This window comes from Primulina huaijiensis, chromosome 2, assembly GCF_012295235.1.
Source record: "Primulina huaijiensis isolate GDHJ02 chromosome 2, ASM1229523v2, whole genome shotgun sequence".
Taxonomy (NCBI): Eukaryota; Viridiplantae; Streptophyta; class Magnoliopsida; order Lamiales; family Gesneriaceae; genus Primulina; species Primulina huaijiensis.
The window spans coordinates 4,828,432-4,844,026 of NC_133307.1; the positions used below are offsets into that span (position 1 = coordinate 4,828,432).

The window sequence follows — 15,595 nt, forward strand, 5'->3', positions numbered from 1 at the left end:
GACATTATTGATAATAATCAAAATATTTCATTTAATGATGATAATCATTTATCTGTTTTGAGTATGATAATATCTCAAAAATGGTACACAAATATTACCTTGTTAATTGATAATTCTTATAAAAAGAATTTCATTGCTATGATAGATAGTGGTGCAGATTTGAATGTTATACAGGAAAGATTAATTCCTACAAAATATTTTCATAAAATTACTCATTCTCTCTCTCATGCAGGAGGAGAACCTTTAGAAATAAATTACAAATTACCTAAAGCTTATATTTGCAAAGATAAAAACTGTATTCAAACCAGTTTTTTATTAGCAAAGGATATTTCTAGCCAATTAATACTTGATTTACCTTTTATTTATCAAATATATCCTTTAAAGCATGTTGATGAAACAGGTATAATAGGAACTTATCAAGGTAATCATATTTCTTTTCAGTTTATGACTAAAGCCGTTCATAGAATTTTAAATGAATTACAAGAAAAGATTGATAGAAAAACTTTTCAAATTAATTCTTTAAAAGAAGAAGTTAAAATTCTAACTATAGATGATACATTAAAAATCCTAAACTACAGGATAAGATTAAATTTATTTATAATAAATTTTCATTAGAAATATGTAATGATCTTCCAAATGCTTTTTGGAATAGAAAGAAACATATAATCTCTCTTCCATATGAAGAAGATTTTAAGGAAATAAATATTCCTACCAAGGCTCGTGTTTGTCAAATGAATTCTGAATATTTAGAATTATGTAAAAAAGAAATTCATTCTTTATTAGAAAAAGATTTAATAACACATTCTCAATCTCCTTGGTCATGTACTACTTTCTATGTTAATAAACATTTTGAGCAAGAAAGAGGAGTACCTAGATTAGTAATAAACTATAAACCCTTAAATAAGGTTTTAAAATGGATTAGGCATCCTATTCCTAATCAAAAAGATTTATTAGATAGATTAGTAAATGCAATCATATTTTCAAAATTTGATTTAAAATCAGGATTTTGGCAGATTTAAATACAAGAATCTGATAGATATAAAACTGCTTTTAATGTTCTTATAGGACATTATGAATAGACAGTAATGCCATTTGGACTTAAAAATGCCCCTTCAGAATTTCAACAAATTATAACGATATTTTTTATCAGTATAGCAATTTTATAATTGTTTATATTGATGACATTTTGATATTTTCTAATGATATTAAATCTCATTTTAAACATTTAGAAATGTTTAAATATATTGTTATACAAAATGGTCTTGTTATTTCAAAATCTAAAATGATTTTATTTCAAACTAATATTAGATTTTTAGGTCATATGATTGAAAAAGGGAAAATTATTCCTATCCAAAGAAGTATTGAGTTTGGATCAAAATTTCCTGATATAATAACTGATAAAACTCAGTTACAAAGATTTTTAGGAAGTTTAAATTATATTTCTCCTTATATTCAAAATCTTACTAAAGATTCTGCTTTCTTATATGATAGACTTAAGAAAAATCCTTTACCCTGGACAGATAATCATACTAAGGCTGTTCAGATTATAAAAGAAAAGATTAAAAATCTTCCTTGTCTTATGTTAGCAAATCCCCAATGGGATAAAATTGTTGAAACAGATGCTTCTGATATAGGTTTTGGTGGAATTTTGAAACAAAAAGATCCCCAAACTAAACAGGAATATCTGATTCGTTTTTATTCTGGAAAATGTAATAATACCCAAAAGAATTATTTTACAGTAGCAAAAGAAATCTTAGTTATTGTTAGATGTATTTTAAAAATGATATATTTATTTATTACAATGATTTATATGTAACATTCATTAATTATTATATATAGTTTACATTATTTTTTAAATTTTATTAAAAGCGGTCCAATTGCTAGCCAACCAGTTAAAACCAATCCGAATTGAATCAGCTGGTGACGACCAAAACCTGATTTCCCAAATTCAAGCCCGTGGTTTTTGAACTCCGAAGAAATTCAATTTGAAGTGCCATTCCATAAAAAAATGGAAGTGAAATATTCATAATCGATCGATCAAATTTCCCTAATTTGATTGTTCCAGGAACAAGACTCGATTTGAAGGATGAGCAACGAGGAAGCCGATGAAGGGAAGAGTGATAATCCATGGCCCGATCGAAGTGGAGGTCATAGGGAAAAGGAGGACATGAAGCTATGGGGGATTCTTATTTTTGGGTTAATAGGAGCTACTGCCACCACCTTCGCCGTAAGTTTATCGCGTTTCATTAGGTTCGTGTCAGTTTCTGTGTTGTAGCTGCGAATGGTAGAATTTTTCTTTCGGGTTGTGCATTTATTTTCTTTTGTTGAGAAGTTGAAGCGGAATTTCTGAGTGTCGTAAAGCTCAGGTTTAAGGATTTCTTTGAGTATACGAGTAATTGTCATTTCATTAGTGAAGCTTTGTGAAATTACCTTTTTTTAAAGGGGGAAGGTTTAGAATGTGGTTAAAAATGTGTATTTTCAGTAATAATAGGGTGTGAGGCTTACTTGGGTTTCTATCTTGGCCAGAGTCATGGAACTCATTAACTAAAAGTCCATTCTTAAGACCGAAAAATACGAGCTTTAGGAAAAGGAAAAGTCTTGAAAGCTTTAATCTGGCTATCATGAAGATGTAAGCCTATGCACTGCAATATCTCCATGCGTTTGTGCTCCTTGCACTTCTGATGACTTTGGTTTAGAATGCGAGTGAAAGGACCTTGGGGTATGAGCATTTGTGTTCCTTTTAGCCACTTAATCTTTCGACAGGAAATATTCTAGAAGATAAACAAAGAAGCAACTTAATTCTATTGACATTCTGATCTTGAAAGTCTATTTATTTTTTGGGACTGTACATCTCTGAAATGATGATGGACGAAGCCATTCTCTTAGAATATGTTTTTCAATTTATCATATACTGTGCTCACTTGGTGTTCTGCATGGAGAGAAAGCTCTCTTTGATAGATATCGTTAGGATCACAGAATCACACACACAATACAATTTCAGAATGAAGAACAAATACGAAATGGAATATTGTATTCAATAGTAAATGGGAACCCATAAACGTATTCAATAGTAAATGGGAACCCAGAGTTTATGTGCTCTGTACAATGCCTCTCTCCCTAGCAAGATGCTAGTGATCACTCAATGGAAATCTAACTGAATACTCTCTCCTCCCCTCTGACTAATATTTAATTCCCCCCCCCCACCCCCCCAAAAAAAAAAAAATTTCACGTGTTTTTCCCCTTGTTCCTCCTGGTATACACTTTTACTATTTTGGGTTTCTCAATGTTTATTCTGCTTGGGCCCTTTGCTGTATTTGGGCCCAATGGACCCAGGTCTCTCACAGTTGAATTTGGGCTCGTAACAGTACCGGCCTCCTCAAAAATCGCTTTGTCCTCAAGGCAAAAATCAGGAAATTGCCTTTGGAAGTCTTCGAGGTTCTCCCATGTAGCTTCTTCTTCAGACCGTCCCAAAACCTCACTTCCTCACCCACTTTAATTCTCAAATCAGTGATCAACTGTCTCGAGATGAAGTTGTGGCTCGCACCACTGTCAACCATCACCACCACTCCCCGTCCCGTTACCTTCGCTTGAGCAGAATGGAGAGATAGATGAGCTTAATAAAGCAGTTGGCGAGGATCAAGGGCTGAGGAAAATCATTTACAAACTCCGAGGGGAGGACGAGGGCAGCACCCATTACACATTAGTCAATGGGTGTTTGTTGCACAAAGGCAGATTGGTGGTTCCGCAATCCTCGCAATGGGTCCCCAAATTGTTAAATGAGTTCCATAACACCCCAGTTGGGGGTCACGCCGGGGCATTACGCACGTATAAAAGAGTGGCGAGCACTTTTTATTGGAAGGGGATGAAGAAAGACGTAAGTAAGTTTGTGGCTCGGTGTACAGTCTGTCAACAACAGAAGTATGAGGCCACCAAACCTGTGGGGTTACTACAGCCGTTGGCTCTACCGGAAGTGATTTGGGAAGACTTAGCCATGGATTTTATTACGGGACTTCCGAAATCAAAAGGGTATGATGTGATATTGGTTGTAATTGATAGGCTGTCCAAATATGGGCATTTTTTGCTGTTGAAACACCCCTACAAACCAAGTACAGTGGCTGAGGTGTTTGTCAAACAGGTGGTGAAATTACATGGGTTCCAAAGATGACTGTGAGTGACAGGGATGCTGTGTTTATGAGTGATCGGGAAGAAGGTGAGATCGGTTGCTTACCGGTTGCAGTTACGCGAGGGGTCGATGGTGCATCCTGTTTTTCATGTTTCATGTTTGAAGCGAGCAGTGGGTAACCCCGATATTGAGATCAAACTACCTGAGGAGGTGGACACCGATTTACTCCTGACTTTTGAGCCCGACGTGATTTTAGCAGGGAGGATTAAACATGTATCAGGGCAGCCCTGTCACCAGATTCTCGTGCAATGGAAGGGACGGTCTGAAGAAGAAGCTACATGGGAGAACCTCGAAGACTTCCAAAGGAAATTTCCTGATTTTCGCCTTGAGGACAAGGCGATTTTTGAGGAGGCCAGTACTCTTACGAGCCCAAATTCAATTGTGAGATCTCGCAATTGAATTTGGGCTCGTAACAGATATCAGCACAAAAGATACCTTTCTTCTCTACCCAGTACTAGGATTGTTCATGTGTGCTTCTCACTTTGGAGCATGCCCCATTTCTTCCATATGTTTGTTATGTTTTTCTGTCATTTTAGCCCATTTTTCCGACATCAGCTATCTGAGACATGGTTTTACTGATCTTTTTTCTCCTGTTCAGTGAGTCTTTTCTGGATCATATGTAATATAAGTGCATCTCTTTAGCCAGCCTGATGGTGTATCTGTGCGAGAGGATGTTACAGGGAGATGGAGAAAGTTCCATGTCAACTTGTGAAATTTTATAATTCTTAACAATTTAGATTTATGTGGGGGGAAGGGGAAAAGTCCTTTGAAAAGTGAAAACCAAGAATGCAACGAGCGACTTAAATGTTTCCAAACCGATGATATTTTTTTATTTTTATTTCCTCAAAACCTTCAAACAAAAGTGAGAGGTCAAGAAAAACCAATCACTATAAGATTAATGCGGCAATTTAAAATATGTTTGAAAGATTCTAGCACAGGACAGACCATTGGTCATGAGAGAAGCATAATGCAGCATGGAAATTCACAAAAAAGAATAAAAAATTTCCAACATTTTTTTGTATAAATAACTGTAAAATTATCTAGGTAAATGTTCTACGCTTGTTTTGAAAGGTGTATGTGGTGGCGAATGGTTGCCATTGTTATTTGTATGATACTTCCATGAAATGTGCTGTTTTGGAATTTTGTTGTAATTTGTCATCGATGACGCAGGTAACCCAATTGCGAAGAACTGCTGATTGGGTATACACTCAGGTAATCATTTGCTTCATCAGTTCATCACTCACATTTTATATTTACGAATATTTTTGGCAGTATACTATCATCTGCAAGGTAGATCCATTAAGTTATAACGTTTGCATCCTAACTTGCTTTATTTCCATTTGCTAACCTTGAATGTCATTGAACTGCAAAAAGTTGAGCAGATCTCAATCATCATGGAGAGATAGTCGCTCTTTTCGAACTTCTTTTCAGGAGGAGGCATGGAAAAGATATAATCGTCGTATGCGAGAAGAATATGAAGACGAACTTGAAAGAGTGGTAAGGAGTAAGGACGTAAGGTGTTTTTTCCTGGCTGATTTTGTTTTTTCTAAGAAAACTATTAAATTGTACTTCTTCTGTCTCTTTGTCTTCTGCAGTTATTAATCCAAAGTTTAGTATACAAGAGCATTCCCATTCCACAAGATATTATGCAGCTACTTATTCATGTTGTAGATATTAAAAATAAGTAGCCGAGAAACTTCTGCAGCTGAAGCTGCAAGATATCGTCATCTTTAATCAGCAATTTGGTCATAATTTAAATATTTTTTTTTGATAAGAAACTAGATATTATTAATAATAGGAGTTTTACAAATTAAGCGGATGAGTAATCCGCACAATGACTAACAAGACGACATATTATGCACTATCCTATTAAGATCATGCCCATACATATTTCCAATCCCTAATTAATTCAGAAATAGACAAATGTTGAAATTCTTTAATATTGATTGTCCAGCTCGCCACTCTGAACTTTATCTTCTCCCGTACTTCTTCTGGTTTTTCTGAAATGTCCTGGAAAATTCTCTTGTTTCTCTCCAACCATATAGACCAAAGTGTACAATGTATGACAATTGGCAGGAAACTCGTAACTTTTCTGTTTTCAACTCCTCCCAGCTCCATGATTATCATATCCGCCGCGGTCCTCGGAAGTATCCACTGAAAACCCAACTCTATCAAGGCTTTTGTCCAAATATCTCTTGCGAAAGAGCAATGCACCAGCAAGTGTTCTTGATTTTCTTCGTCTTTTACACAACATGCACCACTGAGGACACAACGTACATAGGGGCCACCTTCTTTGAATGGAATCACAAGTGGGGAGTTTCCCCAGAGCTACAACCCACGCGAAAACCCGTACCTTATGAGGGATCGGTACTTTCCAGATTCTTTCAAAGTAAGGAAAATAAGGAACTGATGATAAAGGGAAAAATGAATTGTAAAATGATCGAACTGAGAACACTCCTGACTGATCTCCCAACCAGATTCTAAAGTCCCCCACACCCCTGTGCAGTCTAACGGGATCTAGAACCCCTAAAAGGTTAGTAAACTCACCCACTTCGACCTCATTCAACTCTCTTCTAAAACGAATGTCCCAATGAAAGATATGATCGGGTCCCTCAGAGTGCGATGCCAGAAAGCTGTTAACCGGTTTGTTTTGATTTGTGCAAATCCTATAAAGTGAAGGAAAACTCTATGAAAATGACTCCCCCCCCAAACATCTTCCCAAAATCGAATGATATTACCCTCTCTCAACACCGCCCCAACCAAAGGAAGAAAAGCCGGGTAAGATCGAGAGATAAATTTCCACGGGCTTCTGAAAGTTGTGTTCCTTGCCAAACCCACATCCCATCCATTGTCTTGAGTACCATCAATGTTTGTTATCACTTTTTTTCCATAACTTATCTCCTTCCATCGACCCTCTCCACCACCATTTCCCCAACAATGCTCGATTCCTCAAACCTATATTCCCCACACCCAAGCCACCCCTGTCCTTAGGTTTTGTAACCTGTTTCCAGCCGACTATATGACAATGCTTATCCCCATCTGCACCCTCCCACAGAAAATCCCTCATTAATTTTTCCATCAACTTCTCAACCCTTCTTGGCACCTTAAATAAAGACATGTAATATGATGGCAAGGCACTCAACACTGACTGTATCAAAACCAATCTCCCCCCTCTTGAGAGGAAGGCTTTTTTCCATGAAGCTAGTTTCCTTGACATTTTTGATAGGACAGGTTCCCAAAATTCTATCTTCGATGGATCACCACCCATTGGAACCCCTATGTACTTTATTGGCAAAATATCTTTTTTACATCCAATCTCCTGTGCCAAAGCATCAACTTCATATTCCGTGTAATTAATTCCCAAAACCAGACTTTTTTCCAAGTTTATCTTCAAGCCCGATTGATGACCGAAGTCATTAAGTATATCCACTAATGCTATCACATGCCTCTTCGACTGAACCAAAAATAAAGTGTCATCCGCGAATTGAATATGCGATATCTCCAATTTCCGTCTCCCAACTTCTAGTCCTCTTACATCATTCGATCCCTTGGCTTTATCAACCAATCTACTCAAAACATCAACTACTAAATTAAACAGGAAAGGGGATAATGGATCCTCCTGTCGAAGTCCTCGCTCCCCCTTGAATTTTCCACTCGGCCTTCCATTAATGAAAATCGAAAAAGACACACTCGAAACACATCCCCTAATCCACCTCCTCCATCTTTCCCCAAACCCTTTCATATTCAAGACATAATCCAGAAATCTCCAATCAACATTGTCATAAGCTTTTTCCAAATCAACTTTGAGAATCCAACCTTTTTTGTGTTTCATTCGATATTCCTCCACCACCTCATTCGCAATTAGGCAACAATCCAGCATCTGTCTCCCCTTAATAAAAGCACATTGTGTCTCCTTGACAGTTCTATCCAAGACTTTCCTGATTCTGTTAGTCAACACTTTTGCCACTATCTTGTACAAACTCGTCGTGAGACTAATTGGTCTGAAATCCTTTACCTTAATCGTGTCCTGTTTCTTGGAATTAGGCAAATATATGTTTCGTTTGTGATGCCATTAACCACCCCTCCGTCATAAAATTCCTCGAACACTTTCATCAAGTCTGCCTTAACTGTTTCCCAATTATGTTGGAAAAAAGCCATTGTGAATCCGTCGGGGCCTGGCGCTTTATCACCGTCACAGTCAAACACTGCTCTCCTAATCTCTTCCTCTGAAAAATCAATCTCCAACTCCTCCGCCTCTAAGGGACACCATTCCACTCCCTCGATCTCCATTACCCCAACCCCGTCCGATTTCCTGTGAAGATTCTTATAGAAGGTAATTATATGCTCCTCAATCTGTCTTTTCCCAGTGATCATTGTTCCATCCTCCAACATCAGTTTATCTATCGTAGACTTGTTCCTTCTGTTTGTCAATAGTGAGTGGAAAAATTTTGAATTTTGGTCCCCTTCCTTTAACCATTTAATTTTCGATCTTTGTTGATTCATTCGGAATCTGAAAAGTGACAACATTTCTAAATCGCACCTCACTGTTTTTCTTTCCTCGTGCAAAGCTGCCGACCACCCTCCCTCGGACTCTAACTCATCCAGCCTCTTTATCCTCGATGTCAGCTCTTTGTACCTAACATCCACATCTCCAAAAACGTCTCGATTCCATTTTGATGCTTCAACTTTTAATTCTTTCAATTTGAGCATGAACTTATACCCCTCCTACTTCTGACAATCCACATTACTCCACCACCTCCGAACCAAGTCTTTAAATGTATGGTGCGAAAGCCAAGCATTCTCGAATCTAAACGGAGTAGGACCCCACAACACCTTAGTAGTGCCAAATATCACCGGACAATGGTCCGATGTAATTCTAGGCAGCACTGTCTGTCTGAAATTGGGAAACAATTCCCTCCATCCCCCGGCAAAAAGGTATCTGTCTAGTCGACAACAAATCGGATGTGCCCTTAGATTTGACCATGTATACTTTGCGTTCAAAAGCGGAGGATCATGAAGTCCCAACTCCTCTATCAATCTGTCAAAACACATCATGCTCGTAGTAATCGAATTACTATTCAGTTTTTCTCCTGCATTTCTCACTACATTGAAATCTCCTCCCAGGCACCAATTTGCTCCACAAATAGTGCTCAATCCCGCTAGTTCATCCCATAGCTGTTCTCTTTCTCTTGGTTTCACTGGTCCATAAATAGCAGAAACCACCATTTATTCTCTTCACTTCCACTAATCTCAACCGAGACCGAATGATTCCCTATCAGATTGTTGCTCACCACCACTACCCTTGGATCCCACATAACGAGTATACCCCCCGAGCTCCCAACCGAAGGCAAAAAAATCCAATCAACGAATCTGGATTTCCACAAACTGGCCACAAACCTTTTATCAATCAATTCTTGCTTAGTTTCCAAAATAACCACTAAATCCGGAGCTTCCTTACGAATGACTGCACGAACAAGCTCTCTCCTTTTTGCCGCCCCTCCTCCTCTTATATTCCAAGTGCATATTTTCATAACAAAGAAACGGACCCCTTTTTGGTTGTTCCTCGCTCATAATTAATTCCCCACTTCAACCTGCTTAATTCTCTCCTTAAAATTCCGGTTGACTTCTTTACCTCATCCCAGCAATTTCCTTCTGTTTTTGTTTCCCCACTCTGATCTTTAGTATCAGAACTTGTATCCATATTAGCCCGTAAGGAAATATCTCTCTCGTTACCCGACGATTCATTGCCTGTCGCTGCCCTCCCTCCTAAGTACCCACTAGACAGCCCCAACACTGTGAAGGAAGAAGGTAGTAAACAATGAAGAGAAAAAGAATGATTAAAAGAAGGGAAATGATTACCAGTTAGTACCTTTCCCACATTCGGTATTTCGTTAACGCGTGTAATTGGCTCAATAATAGGCGTATTATCCTTTGATGGTGAGAAAAGTTCCTTCAGTAACTCCTCATCCTCCACAATATTAATTGATTCCTCTGTTTTGAAGGATAATTGACTATCGGAATCTGAAATATACAGCTCATTCTGCAGTAAGTCGTCACTGGAGTCATCGAGATCTTCTTGTACACTGTCATCTAAATCATTGTTCCCCAACCCACGGCCATTAGCATTGCCAAGGAAATCTTCATCAACTTTACCATCGGCGAGTAACTCCTCTTTGCCTTTGTGTCTTCTGCTGTAGACCTCTCGTAATTTGGCTTCCTTAAGCACTTTTCTGTAATGCCACCCGAGGTTGTTTTCTTTTCGTCCTCCTGTTCACTCATAGAGTGAATCGGTGACTGTCTGAATTTTTGTACATCTGTGGGTACTAGGTTTCCCAATATCTTGGAAACTTTGCCTTCCAAAACTTTACCCAAGTTGTCCTTTCTTGTTGTGATTCTGTGAATGTTGTCTCTTACCAAAGGAGTTATCTTCGTGCTTTGTTTGTTCAATCCCGTGTAGTCGTCATAACCAGTTTTTTCCTGATAATTCTGTGACTTACTATTTCCTGCAGCAGCACATGTTGTTTTTGCCTCATTCCTCATCAAAATTCTTTGAACATTTGTGTTGCCCCAACCCGCGACTATTTTCTTGCCATTCACAAGTACTTGAGCATAAGTTTGACGCTCGTACTGCTTGTAAGCTTGTGAGTCAAAGTAATCTACACGAATTCTGATATCTAGGCTCCCTTCTCCCATCTGGATCTTCATGTTGTTAGGTATGAATCCTCCAGCAGTGCCCTTCACCTTTAACTTGGCTGATTCCAGATCTCGAAATTGTAAAGTTTCCTTGCTGATCTCCAACAGACCCCCACATCGATCCCCAATAATTGCGAAGGTTTCCCTTGACCATAGGTGCCACGGTATCCCATAAATACTCAGCCAGCTGTTGCAGCATCTTTCAACCGAATCAGTAGTGTTAATGTTCGGCCTCCATTCATCGAAAGTCAAAGACACCCCACCGTCGAAGAATCTTCTTTTGAGTTTCAAAAAATAAGAATACTCATCCGCATTTGATGGCCACCACACAGCTTTGTTTGCTTGAAAGTGAAATAGTTCAACTACTTTGTTTGCAGGTTTTCCAAGTACCGTTCGAATCAAATCCCAAGCAATATTCGCCCTGTTCTTGTAACAATGAGTGCCTCATGCCACTTCAATACCGTTTTTTCCTTGTCAATGTCTTCCTTGTCCGCCATAGGTCCTTTTGTAGCATCCCTTCGTCTTATGCTATCTTCGTTCTCCGTCGTGATTCTTCGATAGATTTTGTGTTCTTGATGTACATTCGTTTGACGGTCCCTTGTGGTGTAGCTCCCTGTTAGTAATCTGCCCAAAGCCTCTGAAATGTTCTTCCATCCCACTGATTTGAAACCGCTCGGCACTATTGTAATTTGCTTTCGTCCCCTCGAATCGAATTTGTGCACTTCTACAAAGCTTCCACGTCTATTGTTAATTCTTTGTGCTGTGAATATCCCATTCTTTCCCCTATATCGATGAAAATCCACCCTTGAATAGGTATTGTTGATGAACTCCTTGAGTTTCGAGCTTAGCCATCTAGCCTCGTCACGATCGAAATCCATCATGTAGTTGGCCTTCCTAGTTCTTTCGGCCCACCAAACTGAGTTGCCCCCATTCCCCAGCCTCAATGTAAACACTTTATGTTGGAGCTTTACTACCTCATCCCTTGCAACCAACCCAGAGGCCAAGTTCTGTCTGTTTGATGCATACATTGTACTCGGAGCAACAGGAATCCCGTCGACAGTAATTTCGAAAAATCGAAAACTCTGACTGAAGTACCCGACCATGTTCAGTGGTGCGGTATAACGACACTAATGAACCTGACACAATAGGAAGGAAAGTATACTGCCAGCGAAGTGGAAGAGCGAAATGCGATTCATTATCAGCTAGCAAATCGAGAAAAGGGTGAAAATGAAAGTCGCCGACGGCCGGCAGCCGGCGCCGGTGATAGAGGTAGAAGCCGATCGACGAAGCTCAGTGTTTGGACGAGATGATCGAACAGCGGTAGAACTCGGTTGCTCGACTGCTGAAGGAGGGAGAGAGCATATTCAAAAATTCCTCTCTCTAGGGTTTTTCCGTCATAATTTAAATATTAAAAATAAGTAGCAGAGAAACTGCTGCTGAAGCTGCAAGTTGTTATCAGCTTCAGGACTGCTCCTTATATTTTTCTCTTCTTTTATTTGGAGAATTATGTCTTTCTTGAATTCTTTAATTTGTATTATGGAGTATGCTTTTCTTTTTTCAAAATATTCACAGATTGACATAAAGTTCTCTTCTGATTTATATGAATCTTTAGCCAAAAAATAAAGCTTGATGCTAGTCTGTATTGTACACCAGGGCTTTCCAAAATTATATTGAAATGATGTCAAAGTTTCAGGCTTGAAAATGATTGGCTGGGAGGTGGATCATATTTTTTTTATAAGTCTGCACTTGTACTTTTCTTATCAATTTAGACTTGGCACTCGGACCTCAAATTCTATTGTACAGTTGTTTGTTCTTGTTTCATTTCTTTTTTTAGAAAATAAAAAAGAGGAGCATAATTTGTTCTCTTATCGAACAATTAAGCTAGTTCTTCCAGATGTCAAAGAAGTAAACTAATATGTTGCTCAAAGGAAAAAGTTTCTGAAATTTTAGTGTGCTCCAGCGTGTACATTTCTGCTGCAAATTTATGTAATTCAAATTTGTCTATTATCTTGTTTATCGATTTTTATGCTTCTTTTAGGAAAGAATTCGGCGCATGCAGAGTGTATTTAACAGAGAGAGAAATAAATTCAAGAAGAGTTACCAGAATTGGCAAGAAAATAGCCAAGGTGCATATCATCAGAACTCTCAGAGAAATGACTGGTACTGGAATACGGATACGTCGTTCAGAGATTATGGTAGTAATTTTAGGGAGACGCCTCGGGCCACGGAAAGAGCTCCATTATCACATCACTACTCTATACTTGGCCTTGACAGGTAATATTTTTGAGATATCAGAAAACACCTTTTTCAAATCAACTTCATAAAGAACGTCTATATTTTCACTTTCATTGAAGTAGTCTATAGTATTTTTATCAAATCCTTTGTGTGCAAGTATTATTCATATCTTTACTTGGTATTGTAGTGAATGTGTGTGTTTATACTGTTGGATAAAATTTAGTACCTATCAATTCAGTGGTTCTTTCCAAATTACTTTGCTTTACCTATATTCTTGCATGGATGGTACTGCTGATATAATTTTCCAAACAAGGCATCCTTAGTTTCAACCTTGACAAATGAATGTCGTAATTAACATAGTTGAGCCTTTTTTCCTGGTCAGAGAAGCCATGTTATATACTTGTATTACCATCAGAAGAGAGGTTTTCTGGTATCAATATTTTAGGACAAGCTGTAGTTTTTGGTTGATTTTGTGCTATTTGATCCTGTGTACTAAAAGGTTATGGAATCTTAAACAAGGTTACCTGACAAGGCGCTATTGGATCACTTATAAGTTATAACATATGTTTCTCGTTCACTCTCTAGTCTTGTCAACTGATAATGTCAGTAGAAGAGGAATAAGCATTGTTGTCAGGCCGTCTCCTTTTTCTTGAAAAAATAGGGAATTTTTCATGGATGGCCTCTATATGTTGTGTACATATTCTTCAACAATGATATGTCATCATTATAAAAAAAAAAGTATTTTGGGTAGCCTGAACCAATACTTTCATTCTATATTAAATTATATTACTGTGCTTTGGTAGCCCGGACCAAGTACTTTCATACTATATGATTAATCACAGTCGCTTGTGAAGAGTGATTGCTTTGCCTACTTCCTGTGCAGGCGTAGGACAACACCCTATACAGATGAAGAAATAAAGGTATTTTCATTTCAATTTTGTTCTTGTCCATATATGGTAAGAAATGAAAAGATATCTCTCATGCAACATGTGACTTTTTTAAAAAACAAAGAGAGAAGGCCTGAAAGCATAGATGTGAACAGTAATCTGTTTTGAGTTGTTTTTTCTGGATAGCATAAACCTAATGAAGGGATGGCATGAACGAAAGAAGTTGGAGAAGATAAAATCTGTTTTTGCCATTTCTTGAGTCCAATAATTATTTATTTATGGTACTGAACTCTCATATTTTCCTGATATCTCCAGTAAACTTTGAAGGTGTATTATATGTGTTCCTTTTGCTACACTTTTAGTTTTTGCCACAATTATATGAGCCAAAAATAAAGTAGACAAAGATCCAACTGGTTCTACAAATCGTTTTGTTGTGATATTCTACCAAAGAAACATTGCCTAAAATCCCAAATTTCTTTTGTTGTGCTGAAACAATATTGGTAGATGCTATTCCACGTATCTGTTTATGATATAATATAGTTGCTGTAATCCACTTGGATTTTGAACTGCAACAACCATATTGTGGGTATGTGACAATTGTGTTGTGAATGATGGGACCTTTTTTGTTCTTCATGTTTTTGTATTTGCTTGTCTAATTGGATAATCTTTCGTATCTCCGACAATGTTCACAGTCAGCATTCAGAGTTAAGGCAAAGGAATTTCACCCTGATCAGAATCAGGACAAAAAAGGTGTTGAATTCACTACCGACTGCATATTTATTTTGAACTTTCTTTCATCTGATTGATTAGTTGCTCTACCTGCTCCACTGTTTTTCATCCAGAGTTTGCTGAAGCTAAATTCAAGGAAGTTATGGTTTCATACGAGGCTATCAAGATAGAAAGAAAGAATAATAGGCAACAATAAGAAGCTTGAGGAAATTGCTACTCTCTGTTCCCAGGGTGTCATGAAACTGTTGGTTCGATCATCTCAACATACATGTGATTGGTGCAAAATTTTCATTTCTCTAGAGTTCATTGCAATATGCGACGCAAAACTGTCTCATCTTTTCTGGGTTGGTGGCATTGTTGACGGTCAAGAATGAAGATCCAGTTTTTGAGGTTGAGTTTTGCTAGGACAACTAAAGATCGTGATGCTTGTATTCAAGCATGCAACCACAACCAACCATGTATCAAAGAATATACACACAAACATGACTGGAATAGTTGGAATATTACGATTTAGCATAGATTGGACATAAGTTATTATGCCTCAATGAATGATTTCTACCAGTAACTAATACCTGTGTGTTCTTACTCTGAAAAAATTATTGAACCTAGTTGCTAGAAGAGTTGACTGTACATACCCACCCTTGCAAATCTGTTTGTCACCTCAATATTTCAACGAATCCGTTTTCCTCTAAAGAAATATTTGACGGAAAAAACAAAATTTTAGAACTTGTGTTTTCGTCCATTTTGTGCTGTTACTTGCTTATTCATGGATTAAAAGGTACATATTTTGTATGGGAAAACTTCTTTAAAATATTTTAAATATGACAATTTGTTCACTCCTACCGTCCATTCTTCCTTTGGTTCATTA

At 37.8% G+C, this 15,595-nt stretch overlaps 1 protein-coding gene across 1 annotated transcript; it reads left to right on the top strand.

The window, feature by feature from the left end:
• The first annotated feature begins 1,877 nt into the window (after positions 1-1,877).
• Positions 1,878-15,359, top strand: LOC140965448 (uncharacterized). Its single transcript, XM_073425524.1, has 7 exons — positions 1,878-2,227; positions 5,354-5,395; positions 5,558-5,680; positions 12,915-13,150; positions 13,995-14,031; positions 14,691-14,748; positions 14,841-15,359. The coding sequence occupies exons 1-7, from the start codon at positions 2,087-2,089 to the stop codon at positions 14,921-14,923; spliced, it is 720 nt and encodes a 239-aa protein (XP_073281625.1). The 5' UTR covers positions 1,878-2,086; the 3' UTR covers positions 14,924-15,359.
• The last annotated feature ends 236 nt before the right edge of the window (positions 15,360-15,595 follow it).

What these genes read in the sequence shown, in the direction of transcription:
- LOC140965448 (XM_073425524.1), top strand. Translation starts at nt 2,087, where the DNA reads ATGAGCAACGAGGAAGCCGATGAAGGGAAGAGTGATAATCCATGGCCC. An exon ending in TCTATACTTGGCCTTGACAG is followed by an intron (nt 13,151 to 13,994) that starts GTAATATTTTTG and finishes CTTCCTGTGCAG; the next exon opens with GCGTAGGACAACACCCTATA. An exon ending in TCAGAATCAGGACAAAAAAG is followed by an intron (nt 14,749 to 14,840) that starts GTGTTGAATTCA and finishes TTTTTCATCCAG; the next exon opens with AGTTTGCTGAAGCTAAATTC.